The sequence below is a fragment of the Bubalus kerabau genome, chromosome 11 (genome assembly GCF_029407905.1).
Source record: "Bubalus kerabau isolate K-KA32 ecotype Philippines breed swamp buffalo chromosome 11, PCC_UOA_SB_1v2, whole genome shotgun sequence".
Taxonomy (NCBI): Eukaryota; Metazoa; Chordata; class Mammalia; order Artiodactyla; family Bovidae; genus Bubalus; species Bubalus kerabau.
This window is the reverse complement of record NC_073634.1, coordinates 72,474,738-72,496,808: the sequence shown is the minus strand read 5'-3', so window position 1 is coordinate 72,496,808 and position 22,071 is coordinate 72,474,738. Positions and strand designations below refer to the sequence as shown.

General features: G+C 48.3%; 1 protein-coding gene across 4 annotated transcripts in view; it reads left to right on the top strand.

Moving 5' to 3' along the window:
• LBH (LBH regulator of WNT signaling pathway) overlaps nt 1-22,071 on the top strand; it is a 68,930-nt gene that overhangs the window by 22,864 nt on the left and 23,995 nt on the right. For 3 of the 4 annotated variants that reach the window (XM_055540602.1, XM_055540600.1, XM_055540603.1), the window contains exon 1: nt 19,519-19,728. The exons of the other annotated variant lie outside the window; for it this stretch is intronic. In XM_055540602.1, the coding sequence (XP_055396577.1) occupies nt 19,703-19,728 (26 nt within the window). In that variant the 5' untranslated portion in view covers nt 19,519-19,702. Of the gene's footprint in view, nt 1-19,518; nt 19,729-22,071 lie in introns of those variants that run through there. 4 annotated transcript variants of the gene reach the window in all.

Below are 22,071 nucleotides of genomic sequence, written 5' to 3'. Positions count from 1 at the left end.
CAAAGTGAAATGAATAAATAGGAACATTCAAAATCATAAGGATGTCAAATTCATCTGTGGAATTTTAATCGAAGTCCAACAGGGTGTTTTGTTTCATTTGGAACTAGACAATCTGATCCCAAAAGTGATTTGGAAGAGAAAAGAGCCAAGAATAATGGAGAAGCAATTTTGAAAAAGTACAGGGTAAAACTTGCCCTACCAGATATCAAGACTTATTATCAAAATATTTAGTAATGAAGACACTATTGTTTGGGCAGAAAGATACACCAATGGAGCAGAATAGAGAGCCCCGCCACTGGCTCACCCATCCTTGGAGACAATACAAGGCAGAAATGTCACAAATCAGTGTGCATCTATTTAATCAATGAGTCTAAGGAGCAACTGTTACCCATATGGAAAATACAAAATTAGATTTCTACCCTAGATCAACTCCAGGTAGATTAAGGAACTAAAAACAAAAAGCATACGTTTAAAATACAAGATGAAAGTATAGAAAAATTCTTCATGACTTTAAGATAAAGATTTCTTTCAGAAACATACACATACAAATAGAAACCATAAAAAAATGGGTAATCTTGGCTGCTACATTAAAAATTAACTTCTATACAACAAAAGGCCACGAGAACAAAGGGAAAAACAAACCATAGTCTGGGAGAAGATATTCACAGTGACTATAACATGTAGAGAAATCTCTAAGATTAATTAGAAAAAGATAAACAACACATGGAGGGAAATGGGCAAAGAATATAAACTATCGATTTGCAGAGAGGAACTCTGGAAGGTCAATAAAAATACAGAAAGATGCTTACTCTCACTATTAATCAAAGAAATGCCAATTAAAATAGTAATGTGATACCATACACACCCACCAGATCAGCAAAAATTTATGTCAGCCAATGCCAGGTGCTGGCAAAGATGCTAAGTCATGGAGCCTCATTCACTGACAGTGGGATTGTAAATTGATACAAGTACTTTGGAGAGCAATTTGGCAGTTACTAGTAAAGTTGTAGGTGGTCACGTCCAGAAATTCTACTCCTAGGCTTTTTGTGTAGGAGTCTTGTGTGTGAGCACAAGGAGACATGCGTGAAGACGTTTGCTGCAGCATGCCCGTCAAGAGACTGGATGACTAAATGGTATTATAGTTATACAATGGAGTACAATACAGTGCGTGTCCACATAGATACAAATCTCATAATTGCAATGCTAGGGGAGACATACCCATTGCAGAAGATTATGATAATGTACATGTACACACACACATACCTATATTCAAAGCTGGCTCAGCATAATAATAGTTTATAATGTTTATGGATACATAAAAATGCAATAAATATAGTAAAAAATATAAAACCATGCAGAAAGATGATTTAACACTGAATTCAAAATGATGCTTCAGCCTGGGAAATGTGGGAGGAGAATGGGGTGGGGAAGAGTACGGAGGGAAACTCAGTTGTGTCTCTAATATTTACTTTCTTTGAAGTAAAAAGACCTGAAGCAAATAAGACAATATGCTAATATTTGCTAAAGCTGATGTGGCCATCATTAATGCTGTCTACAAAATATTTCTGGCTCTCTGCCTTCCAGGCCCATGGTGAGATTGCATTTTCCATTCACTTTGAAGTTAGGGGTGGCCTGGAGCCTTTGGCCAATGAACTGGAGTGGAAGTGACTTAACATTTCTGGTCTCATGAACCTGCGCACTAAAGTGTTACCCAACATGGTAGCCTAGGGGCAAAGCCTCAGGCCCTAAGCAGGCATGATGTCTCCAGGTAACCTGTGAAGGACAGGTAGATGGGTGAGAAATGAACTTTTGTTCCTTTCAGTCACTGAGATTTGGGGGTGTTTGCTATCACAGCACAACAAATTCTGTCCTGACTGATATATCTGGGAAGTATGTCCACAGGGGTTCACTTTATTAGTCTCTGATTTTATCTACATGTTGAAATATTACAAAGACATTTTAAAAACAGCTTTAAAATTGGACTGGATTAATCACATTTCTCAGTTCATGGCACATTATCTTTATTGGTCTGCATAGGTCTCCTCTCTTATTTTATCAATGCTTGTTTTCTTAGTATCTCAGACTGCGGATAGAAGCAACATTGAATGACAGGAGATCTAGATCCCTTGATAGGGGAAATGAATGATGGGCTTGCCTTCCTAGCCTGAGTCCAGATTTCCTACAGTTCTGTCTGGCAGCCTAGAGCATCTCTCATCAGCTTGTGGGAGTAAGAAATTCAATTAGAAAGTCTCAGCTCTTCTCCAGAGAAATGTAAACAAGAATTATGATGAATGCAATGGTACCAACTGTTGCTGACTTTTTGTCTGGTTTTAGAAAAATCATTTCACCCTTTGCTCCTAATTCTCTGATGTGTCAGAAAACGCTAACCTTGCCACCAGGGAGTCCTTCCCCTACCCCCTCAGAGCCCAACACATGCCCTCCATCCCCACCAATCAGCAACTATTTCCCCAGATGCAGGTCATCTCTGCAAGAAAGGCTAAGAGAACTTTCCCACACTTTGTGGCTCCCAGGTTGCTTTTCAGGGCTCCCTCCAAAACCCTCAGGGAGTGAAAACCCCAGGCAGAGGTGGGGGCAGGGGACAGAATGCTGGCAGAAGGAAGAGAAACTTGTGCTTCTGGACAATTCTGCCCTGTACCATGCAGTGAAACCCAAGTGGTGCCTGGAAGTCACCGTGAAATGCGATGCCTTTGAGAAGTTCTGTGGAAAGAATGACATCATGACCAACCACTCCCCCCACCCCACCTTTTTTCCAGTGGGAGTGAGAAATAAATAGACTGACACATTTTCCAGTCAGGGAGCCATTCTGGAGAGCAAGTTTACCTTGGCACAGGAGCTCAGGTGGGGCTGTGAGAAACCTTATCTGTGCTTGCCCTGTAAACAAGGAGCCTTCCAGCTCCCCGGAGCCTTGGCCACTGGGCAGGTGACCGCGGCAGGCAGGTGAGCAAGGTGAGCCACGGGCTGGCTGGAGTCGATGCAGAGTCAGCTTGGCCCCAGCAGGCCATGTTAAGTAAATATTGCCTAGATTTGACTGACGGACTCATTTACAGACTGTCAGTTGGTTGTCAAGAGAAATGCCATCAACTCCACCAGATTCAAAGGTAAAACTGGTGTCCTTTAATTTGACGTTTTTCCACCTGTAATGTGCATATGGTTCCCCAGGAATCTCGTTAAAATGCAGCTTCTGATGCAGCAGGTAAGGGCAGGGCTGAGAAATCGCGTGTCTAACAAGCTGCTAGGTGATGCTGATGGTGCTGTCTGTGGACCACATGGTGAGCTAGCAAAGCCTGAATGTTTCAATGACTGTGTACATTTTACAGTCGAAATAGTTACCATTTAAGGAGCTCTGTCTGACTCTGTGACAAGTGCTATGCTAGGTGTTTTCTGTCCTCAGGCTCTTTTAATCTTCTTACCAGTTCTGCAAGGTGGGCGTTGTTATCCCTACCCCTTCCTTGGCAGGCAAGGAAGTTGAGGTCTAAGAGAGGTTAATTCCTGCTATGTAAGTGTCATTTCCAAGAGCTTTCATTGCTGCCTTCCCTCCCCTTCGCAGCCATCTGAAATAACCCAAAGACAAAGGATAACAAACACCCCATGGAAGGGCCGGGCGTGGTCTGCTTGTGGTGATCGGCCCTCTTGACAACCAGAGAATGAGTAATACCTTTTGTTCAGAGTCAACAGGGCCAAGTACGGGAATTCAGGAATCCTGGAATGAATGTTTGGCCCATAGGTCTCAGTAGAGACAGTTGCTCAGAAAGGTGGACATGTCTGGATTTCAGATCCCTATGGCACTGATGTGTTCGCCCCTAGGACATGCGGTTTGAGATTCTTAATACCAGGAGGAGACGCTTTGATGTGTCAGCTTGGAAAGAATGCCTCTTAAGGGCCATTCAGGACTGCAGGAGGGGAAAAAAAAAATGCCCCAGCTTGTGGGAACACCAGAGTGAAGGCAATTATAACTGACTGACCCACCTGGAGATATTTAAATACCTCGAAGAACTGTGATGTGCCCTTGCGAAACCTAGACAGCTTCCTGGTAGGCACTTGCATCATGTCTGCATCTCCAGAAGCAAGGCAGTCTGACTTGTCCCCACCACACGCAGGCAAAGTAGGAAAAACATGAAACTCTCTCCCAGACCCTTTGAAGACCTATATTCTGGTGACCATTCAGGAAACCGGACTGCTGTAGGACTCCATTAGTATCTGAACCTCACCAACGGTGGTTCTAAGAGGCAACCGTGATTTGTACTGCAGGGTGGGGAAGGCCAGGTTCAGGCCCTCTGGGAGGCTATTATAATTCCATCACAGAAGAAAATACTCAGAGAAACAAGTCCCAAGACAAACTGAAGCCCTCCAAACTACGAACAAAGCTAGTGGAGGTGATGGAATTCCAGTTGAGCTATTTCAAATCCTATAAGATGATGCTGTGAAAGTGCTGCACTCAATATGCCAGCAGATTTGGAAAACTCAGCAGTGGCCACAGGACTGGAAAAGGTCAGTGTTCATTCCAATCCCAAAGAAAGGCAATGCCAAAGAATGCTCAAACTACCACACAGTTGCACTCATCTCACAACCTACCAAAGTAATGCTCAAAATTCTCCAAAGCCAGGCTTCAACAATACATGAACCGTGAACTTCCAGATGTTCAAGCTGGATTTAGAAAAGGCAGAGGAACCAGAAATCAAATTGCCAACATCTGTTGGATCATCAAAAAAGCAAGAGAGTTCCAGAAAAACATCTACTTCTGCTTCATTGACTATGCCAAAGCCTTTGACTGTGTGGATCACAACAAACTGTGGAAAATTCTGAAAGAGATGGGAATACCAGACCACCTGACCTGCCTCCTGAGAAATCTGTATGCAGGTCAAGAAGCAACAGTTAGAACTGGACATGGAACAACAGACTGGTTTCAAATCAGGAAAGGAATATGTCAAGGCTGTATATTGTCACCCGTATTATTTAACTTCTATGCAGAGTACATCATGTGAAATGCCAAGGTGGATGAAGCACAAGCTGGAATCAAGATTGCCGGGAGAAATATCAATCACCTCAGATATGCAGATGACACCACCCTTATGGCAGAAAGCGAAGAAGAACTAAAGAGCCTCTTGATAAAAGTGAAAGAGGAGAGTGAAAATGTTGGCTTAAAACTCAACATTCAAAAAACTAAGATCATGGCATCTAGTTCCATCACTTCATGGCAAATAGATGAGAAACAATGGAAACAGTGAGGAACATAATCTTTTGGGGCTCCAAAATCACTGCAGATGGTGACTACAGCCATGAAATTAAAAGATGCTTGCTCCTTGGAAGAAGTTATGACCAACCTAGACAGCATATTAAAAAGCAAAGACATTAATTTGCTGACAAAGGTCCATCTAGTCAAAGCTATGACTTTTCCAGTAGTCATGTATGGATGTGAGAGTTGGACTATAAAAAATGCTGAGTGTCAAAGAATTGATGCTTTTGAACTGTGGTGTTGGAGAAGACTCTTGAGAGTCCCTTGGACTGCAAGGAGATCAAACCAGTCCATCATAAAGGAAATCAGTCCTGAATATTCATTGGAAGGACTGATGCTGAAGCTGAAGCTCCAATACTTTGGCCACCTGATGCAAAGAACTGACTCATTGGAAAAGACCCTGGTGCTGGGAAAGATTGAAGGCAGGAGGAGAAGGGGACAACAGAGGATGAGATGGTTGGATGGTATCACGGACTTGATGGACATGAGTTTGAGCAAGCTCCGGGAGTTGGTGATGGACAGGGAAGCTGGCATGCTGCAGTTCATGCCAGCTTCGCAAGGAGTCAGACATGACTGAGTGAACTGAAAAATTCATACTTAATTTGGCTATTTACATATTAAATCATCCCAGAAAGAACTGATATTTGAAGGAGTTTTCAGAAACCATATAAAATAGAACAAAATATGAAAAAAAAAAAAGCGGAACTATGAGAGGAAGGGAAAATAAAAGGTAAAAGAGGATTAAGTCTAGTGTGGTCAATAACTTAACAGATGTTTTAAGGTCCCATGCACAGGACTAAGGTATCTTAAATCCAGCTGTGACATCCTAACCTACAAAGCAAAAAAGAAAAACATGGACAGTATTTACTATACATACACTGTAAAAATGAAGCAGTGGCTGCTCCTGGTGTTGAGCCTCCCCCATAGGGCTTTAGGATGGAGAATCAAGACACAGCAGAATGTCATCGACAGTGTCCTCAACACCAGCTCTATGGGGAATCCCACAGGCTGTTTCCTGGGGACGTTTCCTCTACTGTGGCCAGTGTGGGCTGATGGCTGTGCCCGTGCCTAATCTATTGAAAGCAATTGTAAAAGATTCCAGAGTGACCCCTTCAGAGCTGGCTTAGTCCCAGGATAAAAATCAGAGGCAAAGAACTGCTCTGGGAATCTGACAGTGTGATTTCTAAGTACTCCCCAGGCCTGACTCTCTGGGAAAATGAATTCTGTCTGCTCTCCAGGTCTCGTGCCCACCTCACTCAATGCTTTGGCCTGTGAGTCCTTAGCACTCCCAGCAAATCTGCAGACAATGAAGGCGATGTAGCCCTTCCCTGAACTGGGAGTGGTCTGCCCCCCATGGCTCTCTGGGCATGGAGCAGTCTCTTTTCCTAGGCAAGCACAGGCTGAGGAGCCGAGGGCCAGGGCTGGTCCTGAGTTCACGCTGACTGTCAGAACTGAGGAAAGTCAGCTCCTCTCTCTGGGCCTTAGCTCTGCTGCCTGCAAAACGGAGAAGGTGGGCTGGCATCTAATCTGTCCCTTCCCAGAGGACTCCCCCAGCCACTGTTCTATGTGATGCATGGCAGATTGAAGAGCGGTCAGAAAGCAGGGCTGCCAGCTTTGGGGTCTGTGGTGGAAATGGAAATGTGCCACCTGGATCGCCTTCAGGAAAAGACCTGCTGCCAGCTGCTGCAAGTGGGGTGAGCAGACTCTCGCCAGCTGCTGACTCCTTCAAGGTCAGTCCCAAGCCTCCTCTCCCAAGATCAGGCCCTTCTCAGGACAACTCACACTGCAGATGCAGGAGGAAAAAGGCCCAGGTAAGTTTTGTCCCAAAGTAGGACACTCGAAGGGCTTCCCTGATGTCTCAGCAGGTAAAGAATCCTCCTGCAATGTGCAAGAAGCAAGAGATGCTGATTTGATCCCTGGGTCAAAAAGATTCTCTGGAGGAGGGCATGGCAACCCACTCCAGATTTCTTGTCTGGAGAATCCCATGGACAGAGGAGCCTGGAAGACTGCAGTCCATGAGGTCACAGAGAGTCAGACGGGACTGAAGTGACTAAGCGCAGCACAGCACAGGATACTCTAACAGGTAATATTTGCCCCAAAACTCCCCATAGGTTTGGCTGAGATTTGTTGAGCCTGCATCAGAGTTAGATTTCTTTCTCAGCCCAAGTTGGCTTCTTCCCCCTCCTTTCATCAGTGTTGGTCCAAAGCCCTCTCTCCACAGCTGTCTCTGAAGAACCTAATCAGAAACACGTTCAAAGCACTCACAGCATAAAGACTTGCCAGGCACTTGACCTTCAGAACAGAAGCCTTAGTCACCAAGGACCAGAGGGAGAGAAATAGCTAGCGTTGATGGTATGATAGCACTTGCAGCCACAGCTGCATCTCAACGGGCAGTCATCACATGGACACCCCACCCGTCTAAAAACCAACATGACCGTCTTCTCCCCAGACCAGCCCCTTCTGGGCTTTGCTTTTCCAGCAGATGGTGACAGTTTTCCAGTCATGCAAGCTCAAGGACTCCAAGACTCTTCCAATTCCCTCTGCCTTCTGCTCCCACGTCCAAACAATCACTGAGTTCTAAAGCCTTCATCTTTGCATGGTCTCTCACCTTGTCGTCTGCATCTCCCATGGACACAACCTCCCTCTTGGGCCATCACAGCAGATCCCCTTCTGACCTCCCTTTCTCCATCTTGCCCCTCCTTTCTTACTGTTGGATGGTTATCCCCATGCGGGCCCCTGTCAAGAAGACAGCCCCGGATGCTCCCCATCATCGCTCTACATTAGAGAGAGCGGAGTCACGCCAATCCTTCACACCTGTTTCCCCTGAAGTCACTGGGAGGTATTTGTTGCTGCTTGTGACAAAGACTCAGACACAAACAAAGGTGGTTAAACAACATGAATTGGATAAGAAGTTTCTGTTTCTATTTGGACTGAGGTCAGCGTTATTTCCCTACCTTAGACCCAGAAAACAGAGCTCTTGTTCAATGGCCAAGGTGCCCCTGGCACGTAAGTGTATGTGCCTGTGTGGACATGTGGAGGTCCCAAGAACAAAAGAAGAGCTGGGTGACTTGCTGGCATTCAATACCAGGGTATTTCTTAATGTTCTTTGTTGAATAAATAGCTTTCATCTGCCCATGTCCCTGTGTGCCAAAGGGCAGGCTGGCTGTGAAGGTGGGAGGCCATTTGCCTGCCAGTGAAGGCCAGTGGAACCTCCCTGGGCTTTGATGGAAATGCAGCAGTTCATATACCATGTGCTTCTAGCTAAGGCACTGGCAAGTGTGAGACCGGTGCAAATATTCCACGAAATGTGCTGGGAAGAAGGAGAGATGGGTTATCAACAATTGTATGTGGCATCATTCTCTTCTAAGACAACCGGCTTGGCCTTTCTGTCTCAGGAAATAAGAAAGGGTTGCTGCCTTTACTATGTTTTCCTGTTAACAAGCAACAGAATGAAATAATTGATGCAGGTTTTACTTTCCCTTCTTTTTCCTGTTCATCTTTAAGCAGATCCAGTAGAGGCTAATTTAGTACCACACCGCCAAGGAAGCTGAGCGTCCGCCCCTGCAGGCATGCTCAGTTGCTTCAGTCGTATCCGATGCTTTGCAACCCCATGGACCTGTCAGGCTCCTCTATCCATCGGATTCTCCAGGCAAGAACACGAGTGGGTTGCCATGCCCTTTTTCAGGGGGTCTTCCTGACCCAGGGATCGAACCGACGTCTCCTGCGTCTCCTGCACAGCAGGTGGATTCTTTATCACTGAGCCATCAGGGAAGCCCATGTCTGCCACTACTGTACGCTTACATGTGAGGAGCTGATGATGGCGAATATCAGGCCTATTTTACAGAGGGGCAAACTGAGGCCAGACTAGTGAAGAGACCTATTTGTTCTCTTGTTAAGAATGTCAGACAACATCATATCTGGTGTGTAATTCATTAGTCTTTATATTTTCTTTTTAAATGAGGAAATTAGTAGTAATTACTGTGGAAGATTAGGGTCCCGCAGATGGAGGCAATAATTGAGAATAACCCTGGGGAGTAGGTGTGGCGGGGACCCCTCTAGTGAGGAAAGGGACGTGAAGTGGATCAGGGCTTTCACTGCTGGGCTCTCCACCTACTCCTAAATAAAAAAAAGAGCATGTGGCTAGGCATAGGGAACCCCACTCCCACGCCCTCCCCCACCCTCCAGAAGGACTCAAACACACCTCATGCTCCAGCTGTCCTCAATAGTAACATCAAGGGCATTAAATTTAGAAAACAGCCTCTGAAGAACCTCTTTCCCCCTTTCTGGTTTTCCTTTCCTCAGAGAAGGCCAGGGTAACACTTCCTCAGAGAAGGCCAGGGTAACACTTGCCCTCTGAACAAGACAGCCAGGTGCTTATTCAGAGGGCAAGTGGAGATGCAAGGCAAGACTCCTGCAGGAGTTCGGGCGTCTCATGTCAAGACGGGGGTCATGGAGGCCAGCCACCCCACTGTACTCAGTAGCTGGTGAGCAGCACGGTTCCCTGCTTTGCCTGAGCTCACATGCCACGCTGTCTGCTGGCTAGGCTTAGAAACCTTCGCAGAAGCCTCTGCCCCCAACCCCCCAGGGCCTCAGCAAGCAGGTGAAAGGGCACTTGTCTTTCTCATCCTCCCGATCTGTCATAGGCTTTGCTCAGGCTGGTGCAGGATTTCAGCAGTGACGTCAGGGCCACCTCTATCCTGGTGCACACCTGAGCTGCTTGGCCTGGCCTGGGCCTGACCAGAGGCGCTGGGTGCCTGGGGTCCACTTGGAGAAATTCCCTTTGGTCTGACGTTCCATCCCTTCTTAGTAAAAAGGAAGGAGGAAAATGATCTGCCCGGACATTTTGTTGACCCCTCCTCGCTGGTGTTAATCTGCTACTATGCTGTCGGCAGGTTAGAGCTGGGGACTAGAATTTCAATCAGATCCTTCCAGAAGGGCTGTGACCGACTATGGAAATCATTTTCCATATGTGGTTGCACCCGCCCAGACTTTCTGAGGGGTGCACTTCCTTCTCTGTCCCCAGCCTTCAACCAGCACCCATCATCCAGCATTCGAGCCCAGAGATCTTCCTTCTCCCTCACTCAGCCCGCCTGAAATGACACTATTAGACGGAGACCCTGGAGGTACTTCGAGCATGTCATTCTCACAATAGTGTGAATTTATTTGGCAGATCAAGTTTGCTTGCCTGGAAGCTGCCTGAGATTAGGAGGTGAAGGGCAGACATTTCAATGGAAAAAAAAAAAAAGATGGTTTTGGAGTTTGGCGGCTGTTATGAAGGAGGGAGCATGGGTTTCTTAAGATCAGTGGGTGCCCGAGGCGGGTCATTAAAAGGTGAGAAACAAGAGGAGATGTAAAGGGGAAGTCTCAGAAGACACAATTTCACATAAATTCAATCTGACCTACTTAACACTTCTGCTTAGGCCCCACCCAGCTGGAGGAGAAATGCTGATATTAACTCAAATAACAGAGAGGCGAGGAAAACCGGACAGGTTTGGCTAATAGAAGTGACAGACTTTTTTCCTGCCAGAAATTCCATGCACAGTCCACTCTGCAGAGCACATGGCCCTTTCCTAACAAATAAGCATCTGATTAGCATGCAGACTTGGGGTCCCAGGGGCCTCCAATGCCCCTTCCCAAGATCTCGATTCTTTGGCTCATTCCTGGTTCCCAGCACACGCTGCCACTTTCTCACCCCTAGTCTTTGCTTATGCCATTCTTTTGCTAGGATTTCCCTTCTCTGACTTTTCCCCATCCTTTGAGGCCAGCTCAGTTCAGTTCAGTTCAATCACTCAGTCGTGTCTGACTCAGTAGCATCCTTTCCCTTTAGCTTCTCCAGATAACATTCAGTCGATCATTCAACCACTATTTCTTGAGTGCCTACTATGTGCCAGGTACCTTTCCAGGTGGTGAAGGTATAGCAGGAAATGAAACAGACTCAATCCTTTCCCTTATAGAGCTTATATTCTGGTGATCAGCACCCATCTTCCCAAGACAAGAGCAATCACAACCCCCATGCTCACATCTCTATCACCCTATCAGATGGTTCTATAAGGGGATGGCCTTGCCCCATCTCCCCAGGGAGAGACACCATGCCAAGCACCAGAGGCAGCCCCTGATTTCTTTATATATGGAACTCAGGGACAGAAAATCTGGTAGGAAGGGTAGAGGCTAGGGGTCTTATATGAAAACTGTACTTGTGTAGCTTGTGTGCTGTTTTTATTCAGTTTTATCATTGTTTAGAGGATCACTAAAGCAATTTAGAATTGATGCTTTTGAAATGTGTTGGAGAAGACTCTTGAGAGTCCCTTGGACGGCAAGGAAACCAATCCTGAATATTCATTGGAAAGACTGATGCTGAATCTGAAGCTCCAATACTTTGGCCACCTGATGCAAAGAACTGACTCATTGGAAAAGACCCTGATGCTGGGAAAGATTGAAGGCAGGAGGAGAAGGGGGTGACAGAGGATGAGATGGCTGGATGGCATCACCGACTCAATGGACATGAGTCTGAGCAAGCTGCAGGAGTTGGTGATGTACAGGGAAGCCTGGTGTGCAAAAAGTCAGACACGACTGAGTGACTGAACTGAACTGAAAGTAATTTAGTGATTTGTCTTAGAGCTGTGTTGGCTTGTCAGATCCCTTGTTATCACGTAGTTTGTGTGTCTATTTGGGATGGTTTTCAAGGGTGATGGAGGTGGGAGAGAACTGAAGATCTCCGAAAGTAATTCCTTAGAACTCCACTATCTGACACATAGTAACTGCTTCAGTTCAGTTCAGTCACTCAGTCCTGTCCGACTCTTTGTGACCCCATGAATTGCAGCACACCAGGCCTCCCTGTCTATCACCAACTCCCGGAATTCACTCAGACTCAAGTCCATCAAATCAGTGATGCCATCCAGCCATCTCATCCTCTGTCGTCCCCTTCTCCTCCTGCCCCCAATCCCCCCACCAGCATCAGAGTCTTTTCCAGTGAGTCAACTCTTCACATGAGGTGGCCAAAGTACTGGAGTTTCAGCTTTAGCATCATTCCTTCCAAAGAAATCCCAGGGCTGATCTCCTTCAGAATGGACTGGTTGGATCTCCTTGCAGTCCAAGGGACTCTCAAGAGTCTTCTCCAACACCACAGTTCAAAAGCATCAATTCTTCGGTGCTCAGCTTTCTTCACAGTCCAACTCTCACATCCATACATGACTACTGGAAAAACCATAGCCTCGACTAGATGGACCTTTGTTGGCAAAGTAATGTCTCTGCTTTTCAATATGCTATCTAGGTTGGTCATAATTTCCTTCCAAGGAGTAAGCATCTTCTAATTTCACGGCTGCAGTCACCATCTGCAGTGAGTTTGGAGCCCAGAAAAATAAAGTCTGACACTGTTTCCACTGTTTCCCCATCTATTTCCCATGAAGTGATGGGACCAGATGCCATGATCTTCGTTTTCTGAATGTTGAGCTTTCAGCCAACTTTTTCACTCTCCTCTTTCACTTTCATCAAGAGGCTTTTTAGTTCCTCTTCATTTTCTGCCATAAGGGTGGTGTCATCTGCATATCTGAGGTGATTGATATTTCTCCCGGCAATCTTGATTCCAGCTTGTGCTTCTTCCAGCCCAGCATTTCTCATGATGTACTCTGCATAGAACTTAAATAAGCAGGGTGACAATATACAGCCTTGACGTACTCCTTTTCCTATTTGGAACCAGTCTGTTGTTCCATGTCCAGTTCTAACTGTTGCTTCCTGACCTGCATATAGGTTTCTTAAGAGGCAGGTCAGGTGGTCTGGTATTCCCATCTCTTTCAGAATTTTCCACAGTTTGTTGTGATCCACATAGTCAAAGGCTTTGGCATAGTCAATAAAGCAGAAATAGGTGTTTTTCTGGAACTCGCTTGCTTTTTCGATGATCCAGCGGATGTTGGCAATTTGGTTCCTCTGCCTTTTCTAAAACCAGCTTGAACATCTGGAAGTTCACAGTTCACATATTCCTGAAGCCCGGCTTAATACCTTCTAATTCTACCTGTAGGTAGAATTGTTGTTGAAAGGTCAGGAAGGTGTAACATGGACCCAGCTATCTGATCCTGAGACTGGGCACCATGTGGGTGTGAAGCACACCAGGGATTCCAGCATTCTGGTGTTAGCTCGGGTTACTGAGTTGGCAGGGGCCTTCCGAAGGAGCTGCTCCTCGTGCATAATTCACTGCTTGTTCCTCCAAGGAAGAGCAGTGGGTGTGAAATCAACAGGGACGCCGCTGCCCCTGGAGGAAGCTAGCTGACATCCTGTATATTCGAAAAGAAAACTGAAAGCGCTTTTCTTCACAAGAAACCATTGTAAGTGTTTTCCTCTTTTTTTCCTAACCCTTCAGCTACCACGGAGTTTCTGGGGTCCAGAGTTGTGGGTGAAACAATGGGGGGTGGGGGGTGGAGTGTAGGGCGGTATGAAGGGAATTTGGGTTGTTCTGTGGTGCATGCTCTTTGTCTGATTTGAGGGAGGTGTCAGCCTACTGGAGCCCACCCCGAGGAGCCCTCAGCTATATGATCTGTGATCTGCATCCTGGTGATAGTAACCTCTTTTCTGGCTGTTAAAGTGCATTCCTGTGTAGAAGGGGAAAAAGAGAAAGCAAGCTAGGGCCAGAGCCGGGACAGGAATGTGACTATTTCCTTAATTGGACATAAGAGCCTTGAACTGGTTCCAGTTTCAGTGTTTTCTTTTAAGAGCCTGGACCCTAAAGATTCCATAGAGTTTTCTTTCTCTGAAAAATCCCTTTGGTTCAAAGGCCCCTTGATAGAAATAAAGAGTAAGCCAGGGTTGAATGTCTTTGATATTTAGGAAGGCAAGAGTTCACGGGCTGACAGACCCCAGGCTTCTCTGGGTGGGGGGTGGGGGCGGTGAGAGCAATCTGGGCAGAACAATGAAGGCTCTTCTCACAATGGCACACGGCAAAAGCGTCCACGGGCTTTATACTGGGCTGCAGAGCTCTGAGGGGAGGATGCAAAGCACTTTCCTCTCGAGCATTTACAGAAGCAATTTCTCTTGGCCTTAGAGCCTGAGACCGAGAGTTCACACAACGTGCTGAGGACTTACAGCAAAGTCAGAGGAAGGCTAGAGGGTTCTGTCTGCCGGGTTAGGGTTGCTCTGCATGGTGGGCTGCTAAGTCCCTAGTGGCTGAGCTGGGAAAGTGTGTCCACACTCTCAGGCCTGCTCATTCATCGCATGCCCAGAACCCAGCTGAATGCTTGCTAGGAGGCACCGAAAACTCCAGGGGATGTTGAGGTGAGCTGCTGTGCTGCTGGGGCCACAGCAATGCCCACCAGGCCGAGCTTCTCCGCTTGTCTCTGATGTCTGCTCTCCCCCACCGCCCCCAAAGCTGGAAATTTCAGTCAAGGGGCTCCAGGGGAAAATGGGGCAGTCTGTGGTTGAACTAAGTGAGAAACTGAAGCGTATGCAATCATGTCTGCTGAACACCCCTTTCCTCCGCTCGCCCCACACCTTAAAAACAAGCTGCGCGTCTGCTCAGGGCTTTCCAACTCACCAAGTGTTTTCATAACATTATCTCATTTCATCCTCACATCAACCCACACACATTCTTGCCTTTCAGATTTCTTATACACTCAAATGAGTTTCACTGAAAAAGGCTAGAAACTCCCCATCTCCCACTCACTTTTTTTTTTTAAGCCCCAAGCCTTTGACCGATACCTTGAGAAGTTCCTGGATCCCCAGGGTAGGAAATTTGTTTATTCTGCCAGCTGTACCCCACTGGATGGACACAAAGTAGTCCTGATCTTTGCTATTGGAATCAACACTTTTGTATTCAGTTTATAGATTAGTAGTTAAAACAAATAAAACCACAGAGGCCAGAATAAAGTCTGTGTTTTGTGGGGAAAAAGGCTTTAGAACCAACAAGCCTCAAAGTCAAATTTTAGTTGAGCCATTTGAGAGTCATGTTACTTAACCTTTCAGACCCTCTCTTTTTTAGCTATAAAATGAAGCAATAGTGCCACTGTCTTCAAGTTGTTTATGAGGCATAAGGGTTTTAACAGATTTGTACCTCAGCATGCTTACATTGTGAAGTCCCTTCTAACTCCACCAGTAAGGACCAGCTCCACCATTGCTAGCAAATGACAAGCAATACTGCCTTTTGGCAAAGCTAGAGGGAGATAATGTGTGGAAATATTTTGCTAAATGAATGCGGATGGAGACTTTTTCTCCTCGATGAATAATCGGCTACGTGTCCTGCATACATGGCACAGTGCTGCCTGAGATAGCTCTAATGAGAAATAAAGCTAAGTACTTTTATTCTTTTTTTTAATTCTTATTTTAGGTGAGAGGAGAAAGAGCTGGGAAACTGGATTTATGTAATGTTGGAAAGCAAGGCAGTTCTGATTATGCTTTATCGAAGCATAATTGCAATTCAACTCTCTAGTTCCTGGGGATAAAGACAGGAGAAGAGAATACAGAAGAGTATTTAGTTCCCTGTTCTGCACATAGTAAATGCTTGGTAAATGTTGGTGGTGGACTGAGAGGGTTTTGAGAAACCAGATTATGTGTTTGGTTTCTGCTGCTGACTTCCTGGCAAGTGCAATGCAAGGTGTGGGGTTGTAGTGGAAAGAACATTTGACCAGCAGTCTGAAGGCCTGCGTTCAGTTTCCATCTATACCCCCTTAACAGCCTGGCGACCAGGACATGCCACTTAATCTTCGATGTCTTCTTACCTGTAAAATGAGGAGACTAGACTCGGTGATTTGGAAAGTCTCTTTCAGCTTTAAAGTTTTGGGCCTCTATGCAACTTCATGCATTTGTGTTCCTGTTTCTTCATTTATTCAAAGGCCATAGAAACCTATCGCATGGGATATTGGGAAGAAATGGTCAGCCTGCAGGTTAAAATAACCTATGTCTCTACCCACAGCTGGAGAAGGCAATGGCACCCCACTCCAGTACTCTTGCCTGGAAAATCCCATGGATGGAGGAGCCTGGTGGGCCGCAGTCTATGGGGTTGCTAAGAGTCGGACAAGACTCAGTGACTTCACTTTCACTTTTCACTTTCCTGCATTGGAGAAGGCAATGGCAACCCACTCCAGTGTTCTTGCCTGGAGGATCCCAGGGACGGGGGAGCCTGGTGGGCCACCGTCTATGGGGTCGCACAAAGTCGGACACGACTGAAGCGACTTAGCAGCAGCAGCAGCAGCTACCCACAGCAGTGTAGCTGAGTTGCTGTGTGATCCTTGGAAAACCCCTTCATTTGTTTCAGACTCAGCTGGAATATTTGTAAAGTTGTGCTATGGTCATCTTTCTATTGATATGTTCTTTTGAGAGTTGAGATCATGGAAATGCTTTGAAAACCTGCAAGGTACTATATGCTGCTGCTGCTGCTGCCAAGTCGCTTCAGTCGTGTCCGACTCTGTGTGACCCCATAGACGGCGGCCCACCAGGCTCCCCCGTCCCTGGGATTCTCCAGGCAAGAACACTGGAGTGGGTTGCCATTTCCTTCTCCAATGCATGAAAGGGAAAAGTGAAAGTGAAGTCGCTCAGTCGTGTCCGACTCTTCGTGACTCCATGGTCTGCAGCCTACCAGGATCCTGCGTCCATGGGATTTTCCAGGCAAGAATACTGGAGTGGGGTGCAAGGTACTATATAGAGTATTCTAACTGAGAAACTGTATAGCTCTTATGGGCTTCCCAGTTGGTGTTAGTGGTAAAGAACTCACCTGCCAATGCAGGAGACATTAGAGATGCTGGTTTGATCCCTGGGTCAGAAAGATGCCCTGCAGAAGGACATGGCAACCCACTGCAGTATTCTTGCCTGGATAATCCTATGGACAGAGAAGCCTGACGGGCTACAGTCTATAAGGTTGCAAAGAGTCAGATACTGACTGAAGCGATTTAGCATGCACATGCATGCACGCATAGCTGTTATACTTGTATCAAAGTTTAGCCCCCTGCTTCCTATATTTTCAAGTGAATGAATGTGTCACAAGGACCCAGAGGAGAAACGGAAAGTATAGATTTGGGGTCCCAACCCAAAGATTACTTTCAACTCCATCCTAAGAAATGGAGGTGAAATTTAGCTAAAGCTGGTATTAATAGAAAGTTTCCCCAAGAGGAGCATAAGATAATTACCTCAATGTTCTCCAATGTAGGAAAATTTTCCAGAGACCAGATAGGCCAGATATCTGCTGGTGGGGGCCTTACTTCCCACCCTCTTCTCCAAATGAGGCCATTTTGACACTAAGGAGTGTATAAGTGTGTGTGGGGGGAGTAGCTTTCTGAGTTTTGAGAGTTTCATAAAGCAATAATCACAAAGATGCAACACAGGGCTGTTGGTTGTATAAGTGGTAAGACAGCCCTTCATGCCAGGCCTTGCCACGGATTGTTACTGAGGAGAGATGGCAGAGAGCACACAGGCCCTGGCTCAGGAACTCTTGTTTAAATGCCCAGAAAGTCCAGGCTGGAAACCAGGTCTCCAATCACTGGCTTCTATTTGGGTGGAGTAGATGACATGCCACACTCACAGGCATCCTTTGAGAAGCTTCCCTACCTTGCAGACAAGGCACAAACAGCGCCCCCTGTCGGCAGTAAACGCACACTTGGAATCCAACCCCCACTCACCCCCATGACACCTGTCCACAGAAGCATCATCATCCTCAGCAGGATACTACCGTCAAAGGAGCAGAATGAAGGTGGTACTTGGCAGCTGAAATCAATTTCTGATAGATCTTGTGGGGTAGGAGTGGAGGACAAGTTGGTGAGAAGCTCCTGAATTTCTCTGGATGGAAGGAGCAACTAGGGATCTGGCATGGAGGCACATTTTCACAGGAAGTCCTTTGTTTTTATTCAGATTATATATATGAATGACTAAAAAGAGCAAAATTGGTTTTTATGTAATTATTCTTGTACATTCTTATCGATTATTTTTATTTGGGTTGGCTTGAGAGGGTTGATCAAATTATGAGGGCCACCTCATGACTCTGCCACTGTTAAAACCTCACCATTAATCCTATCCTCCTTTACCTGAGATAAACCTGATGTTTCTACTTTTAAGCACAAACATATGGACCCAATACATTCACTGTCTTTCAAAGAGCTGAGTTCAACACACACTTAATTTTACCTAGTTTGGGATACCTCCCTCCCCCACCTCCCCCTACCGCCCCACAGACATCCTCTGCACACTTAAGTCAGGGTTATGAAGCTATTTTACAGGAGTCTTTGAGGCAGAGGTGTGAAGCAACGCACTCCAGCCACAGAGGGGCAGACTCCACCCCTGCTATGGGGGCTGCTCTGCAGCTTGAGCGCCCCAGAGACTCCCGGCTGCGGCACCGCAGTTCCTGGGCAGGTTGGGAGGGTTCGGCTGAAGCTCTTTTGTTTCTTCTCCTTGGAGCAAATCTGGGAGCCCAGGCTGGTGGGTGGTGTGTTCTTGTGCGGCGCGTCCCCCAGCACCCCCGGTCCCCAGCCGCCGGCCGAGTGTGTGTGTCCAATGGAAAAAAACCCTACGACGACACCACATCTTTTCTCACCCAGGTCAAACCCTCCGCGGCTCCCAGCGCTGCAGACCAGCCCCTTGCAAGCTAACGTGACCCTCCGCGGGCACTCGGTCGCCCCAGCTCCGCATACCCTCCCACCTTCCCACCGCCTCTTTTGGAGTTGTGCTTTTCCACGCAGCTTCCGGGGGGACAGAAGAGACGCGCCTCGCCTCGGGTGCAGCGATCCAGGTGCTGCGGGCGAGGATGCCAGGGAAAGGCCTAATGTGGGGGAGCGGGGGTGAACCCCAGGTGTGGGCTGGGGACGGCGCATGGGTGCAAAAGAGGGCGCTGGTTTAGGGATGGGGCCCTCCCCCAGCGCAGGGCGGCCGCGGAGCGGTCTTGTCCAGAGCGGGCCCCGGCGCCCTCCTCACGCCGCAGTCCTCAGCCCAGAAGTCCCTGGGGTGTGTGCAGGGAAAGGGGCGCGGACGCCGGCGGGATTGTAAGCGGGTAGTGGCGTTGACATTGAACTCAGGTCCTAGTGCATGCGTGCGGGTGCGCGCGTGCCCGTGTCCACGCGCGTGTTTGCGTGTGTGAGTGGTGGAGTGGGGGCCGGGCTCGAAAGCTGCAGCAAACCACGGCCCTCGGGGAGCGGAGCCGAGCGCGCCCCCCAGCCGCCGCCAGCTGGAGCTGCGAGCGCTGAAGCCATTCATGATTTTGGTGACGTTATTCCAGGAGTGGGAGAGGGAGGGCGTGGCCTCCTGGAGCCGAGCCCCGCCCCCGCCCCTATAAATACCGCTTCCCGGGCTCTTTGTGGGGCCGCGAGCTCGTCTGCCCTGCCGACATCGCTGGTATCGGGGCTGTCTCCCGGAGGCGGACCAGCGAACGCCCAGTGCCCGCGCCCGGCAGCCTGCCGCCCCTCTCTGCGCCCCTGACATCCTTACCCGGGACGCAGTGACCGTGTTTAAATCACAAGGGCGTGGGTCAGGCTCCCCTAGGACTTCATGTCTGTTTATTTCCCCATTCACTGGTGAGTATCTTCTGCGCTCTCGGCGGGCATCCGTCTCGCGGCCGTGGCTGCTGGGCCCCGGGGCGCCTGCTCGTACCGGCTGGGTTGCGAGGGCAGCGGGCGGCGCGCGGGCACCAGGCACTAACCAGCCGCCCAAGCCCATGCAGGAGTCAAAGTCAAGGTTGCCTAGATGGGGGTGGGGGTGGTGGTGCTGAGAGCATCCAGACAAAGGAAGTGAACTCGCAGCCTTCACTTAAGTGACGGCTGGGAGGGTGTGTTTACGGTCGTGGTGGGGTGGAAGAAGAACCAGAGGTCAGGGCTGAACCTGGCTAATAAAACCCCCCTCTCTGCGGAGGGCTGCAGGAGGCGCGCGCCCGGCCTGGCGCAGGGGGCTCCAGCTCTCCCCGGCCCCTCCCCTTTTCCTTTTTGTTTGCATGCAAGTCTTGGCGTCGAGGCCCGCGGCCGCCAGGCTGAGCTGGTGCAGCGGCCGCGTTTGCAGAGCTCCGAGGGGTGGGGAAAACGCCCTCTCCACACGGAACTCGACTGAAGCCACAAGCAGCCGCACAATCACTTGCTACACCTCTCGATCCCTTTTCCTCTCCACAGCCCCTAAACCCGACGCGCCTTTCTGGGGGCCGAGGCTGGGGAGGAGCCGCCCTCCCCCCAGGCTCGCCTGGGGGTCCTCGTGCTGCCCGGGCCGGGCAGAGAGAGGCGGAGGTTTGCACCCGACCTGAGATCGGGGCTGGGAGGGATGCGTCCTGGGCGCCCGGCTGGTTGAAGAGCTAGCCCTGGCTGCTGGGACTTGCGTGCCGGCTGTTGCTTCCTTCCTGCGCTGAGAAGAGGAAGAGCGGTCAGGGGGCGAGCACTGGCGGCCCCGAGCGCGCTCTCAGGTGCGGGCGCAGAGAGCCCGGCCCCGCAGGCTCCAGCTCCGCGCAGTCCTGCTCAGCTCAGAAACAGGAAAGTTCATGCTTCTTGCTCCAACTTTTCGGCCCCGCGCCGAGAGAGGAGTGAACGCCGGGACATCAGGCTGAGAGCCCGGCGAGAGTCGTGTGGGCAATAGCCTTTCCCGAACCTAGGAGGAAACTGACTTTGGAGTCCTAGTCCCTGACCTCAGACTTGCCCGGAAGCCTAGCATCCTCTCTTAGTCTCCCCTCCCTCAACCCAGGCTGCCTGTTTAGAAAAGAGACTGCATTCTCAAAACAGAGTGAAAATCCCCTCACCCCTGAGGCTTGCTGTGCCCTCCTGCAGAAGGCCCCTTCCCTCCTACCTCCAGGTACCAAATGGGTGAGACTCGCAAGGCCGTTGGAGGCTGTGTTCCCCTGACCACTCAAAACTCACCAAGATGTGTGTCAAGGCCCATCAGGGTTATTGTCCCCTGAGAGATTAAGGTTGGGTCTCACTTTACAGTTGATTAGCATTTCATGGTTTGTAGTGCTCCACCCCCTCACCCTGTGGAGCATTGTGAGCATAACTGTGGAAACTGTGAGCTCTGCATTAGTATCATGGTAACTAACAGGGCACCTGTGGCTCAGAGAGGTTGTATGACTTGTTCAGAATCACACAGCACTTGAGTGGCTTAGCTTGGACCAGAACCTATTGCTTTTGTTTCCAAATCCAGTGCCATTTCTATGCTATGTAGAAACTGTAAAATGAAGATGAGTTTGGTACCCCTGTTTCCTTAGCTGTGGTCTTTCTAAAGCCTACCCTAATTTTTATTTTTAACCATGTATAAAGGCATGATGGTGAAAATGTTGTGTGTTGTGTAGCGAGTACGTTGGCATTACACATTCGGGACCCTGTACGTGCCCATGGCTTGTGTGAGGATAATGGAACACTTGTATCCTGCTTACAGAGTACAAAGCACTTTCACATGTCAGCCATTGGTGGGCCAACTTGGCCCCTCTGGAAATTTCCTTTGCAATCAGAGTCCGGGCATCCTTAAGGCTTTTAATCCAGGGGATGTTTTTCAAGCTGTGAGCTTTCAGCTGCTGTGGCAAGGGCCAGAGAAGGGGCTTGGATGGCAGATGTGAAGCTTAGGGAAAGCTGACCCCTTGGGGCTTTATGTGGGACATTTTGCAAAAAGGAACACTAGAGAGACATAGAAATTTAGGAAGGCAGCATACTGGACTTGGTTTCCTGAGGTTGGCCTGTTATCATTATGTAATAGCAATATTCGTTTTCAATAGAGACGGGTTGAATTGGTTTTAATATAGACAGATGGCCTCCACTACTTACTGTTTTGGGGTTTTTTCTAGTTCTGTCACTTAAAAGAAAATTCGGAGTCATTTTGTGCCAGTGGGGACTAGTACAGGAGAGGAGGAAAGAGGAGGTTTGCCAGAGTGGTTTTCAGACAATGGGCTTTTT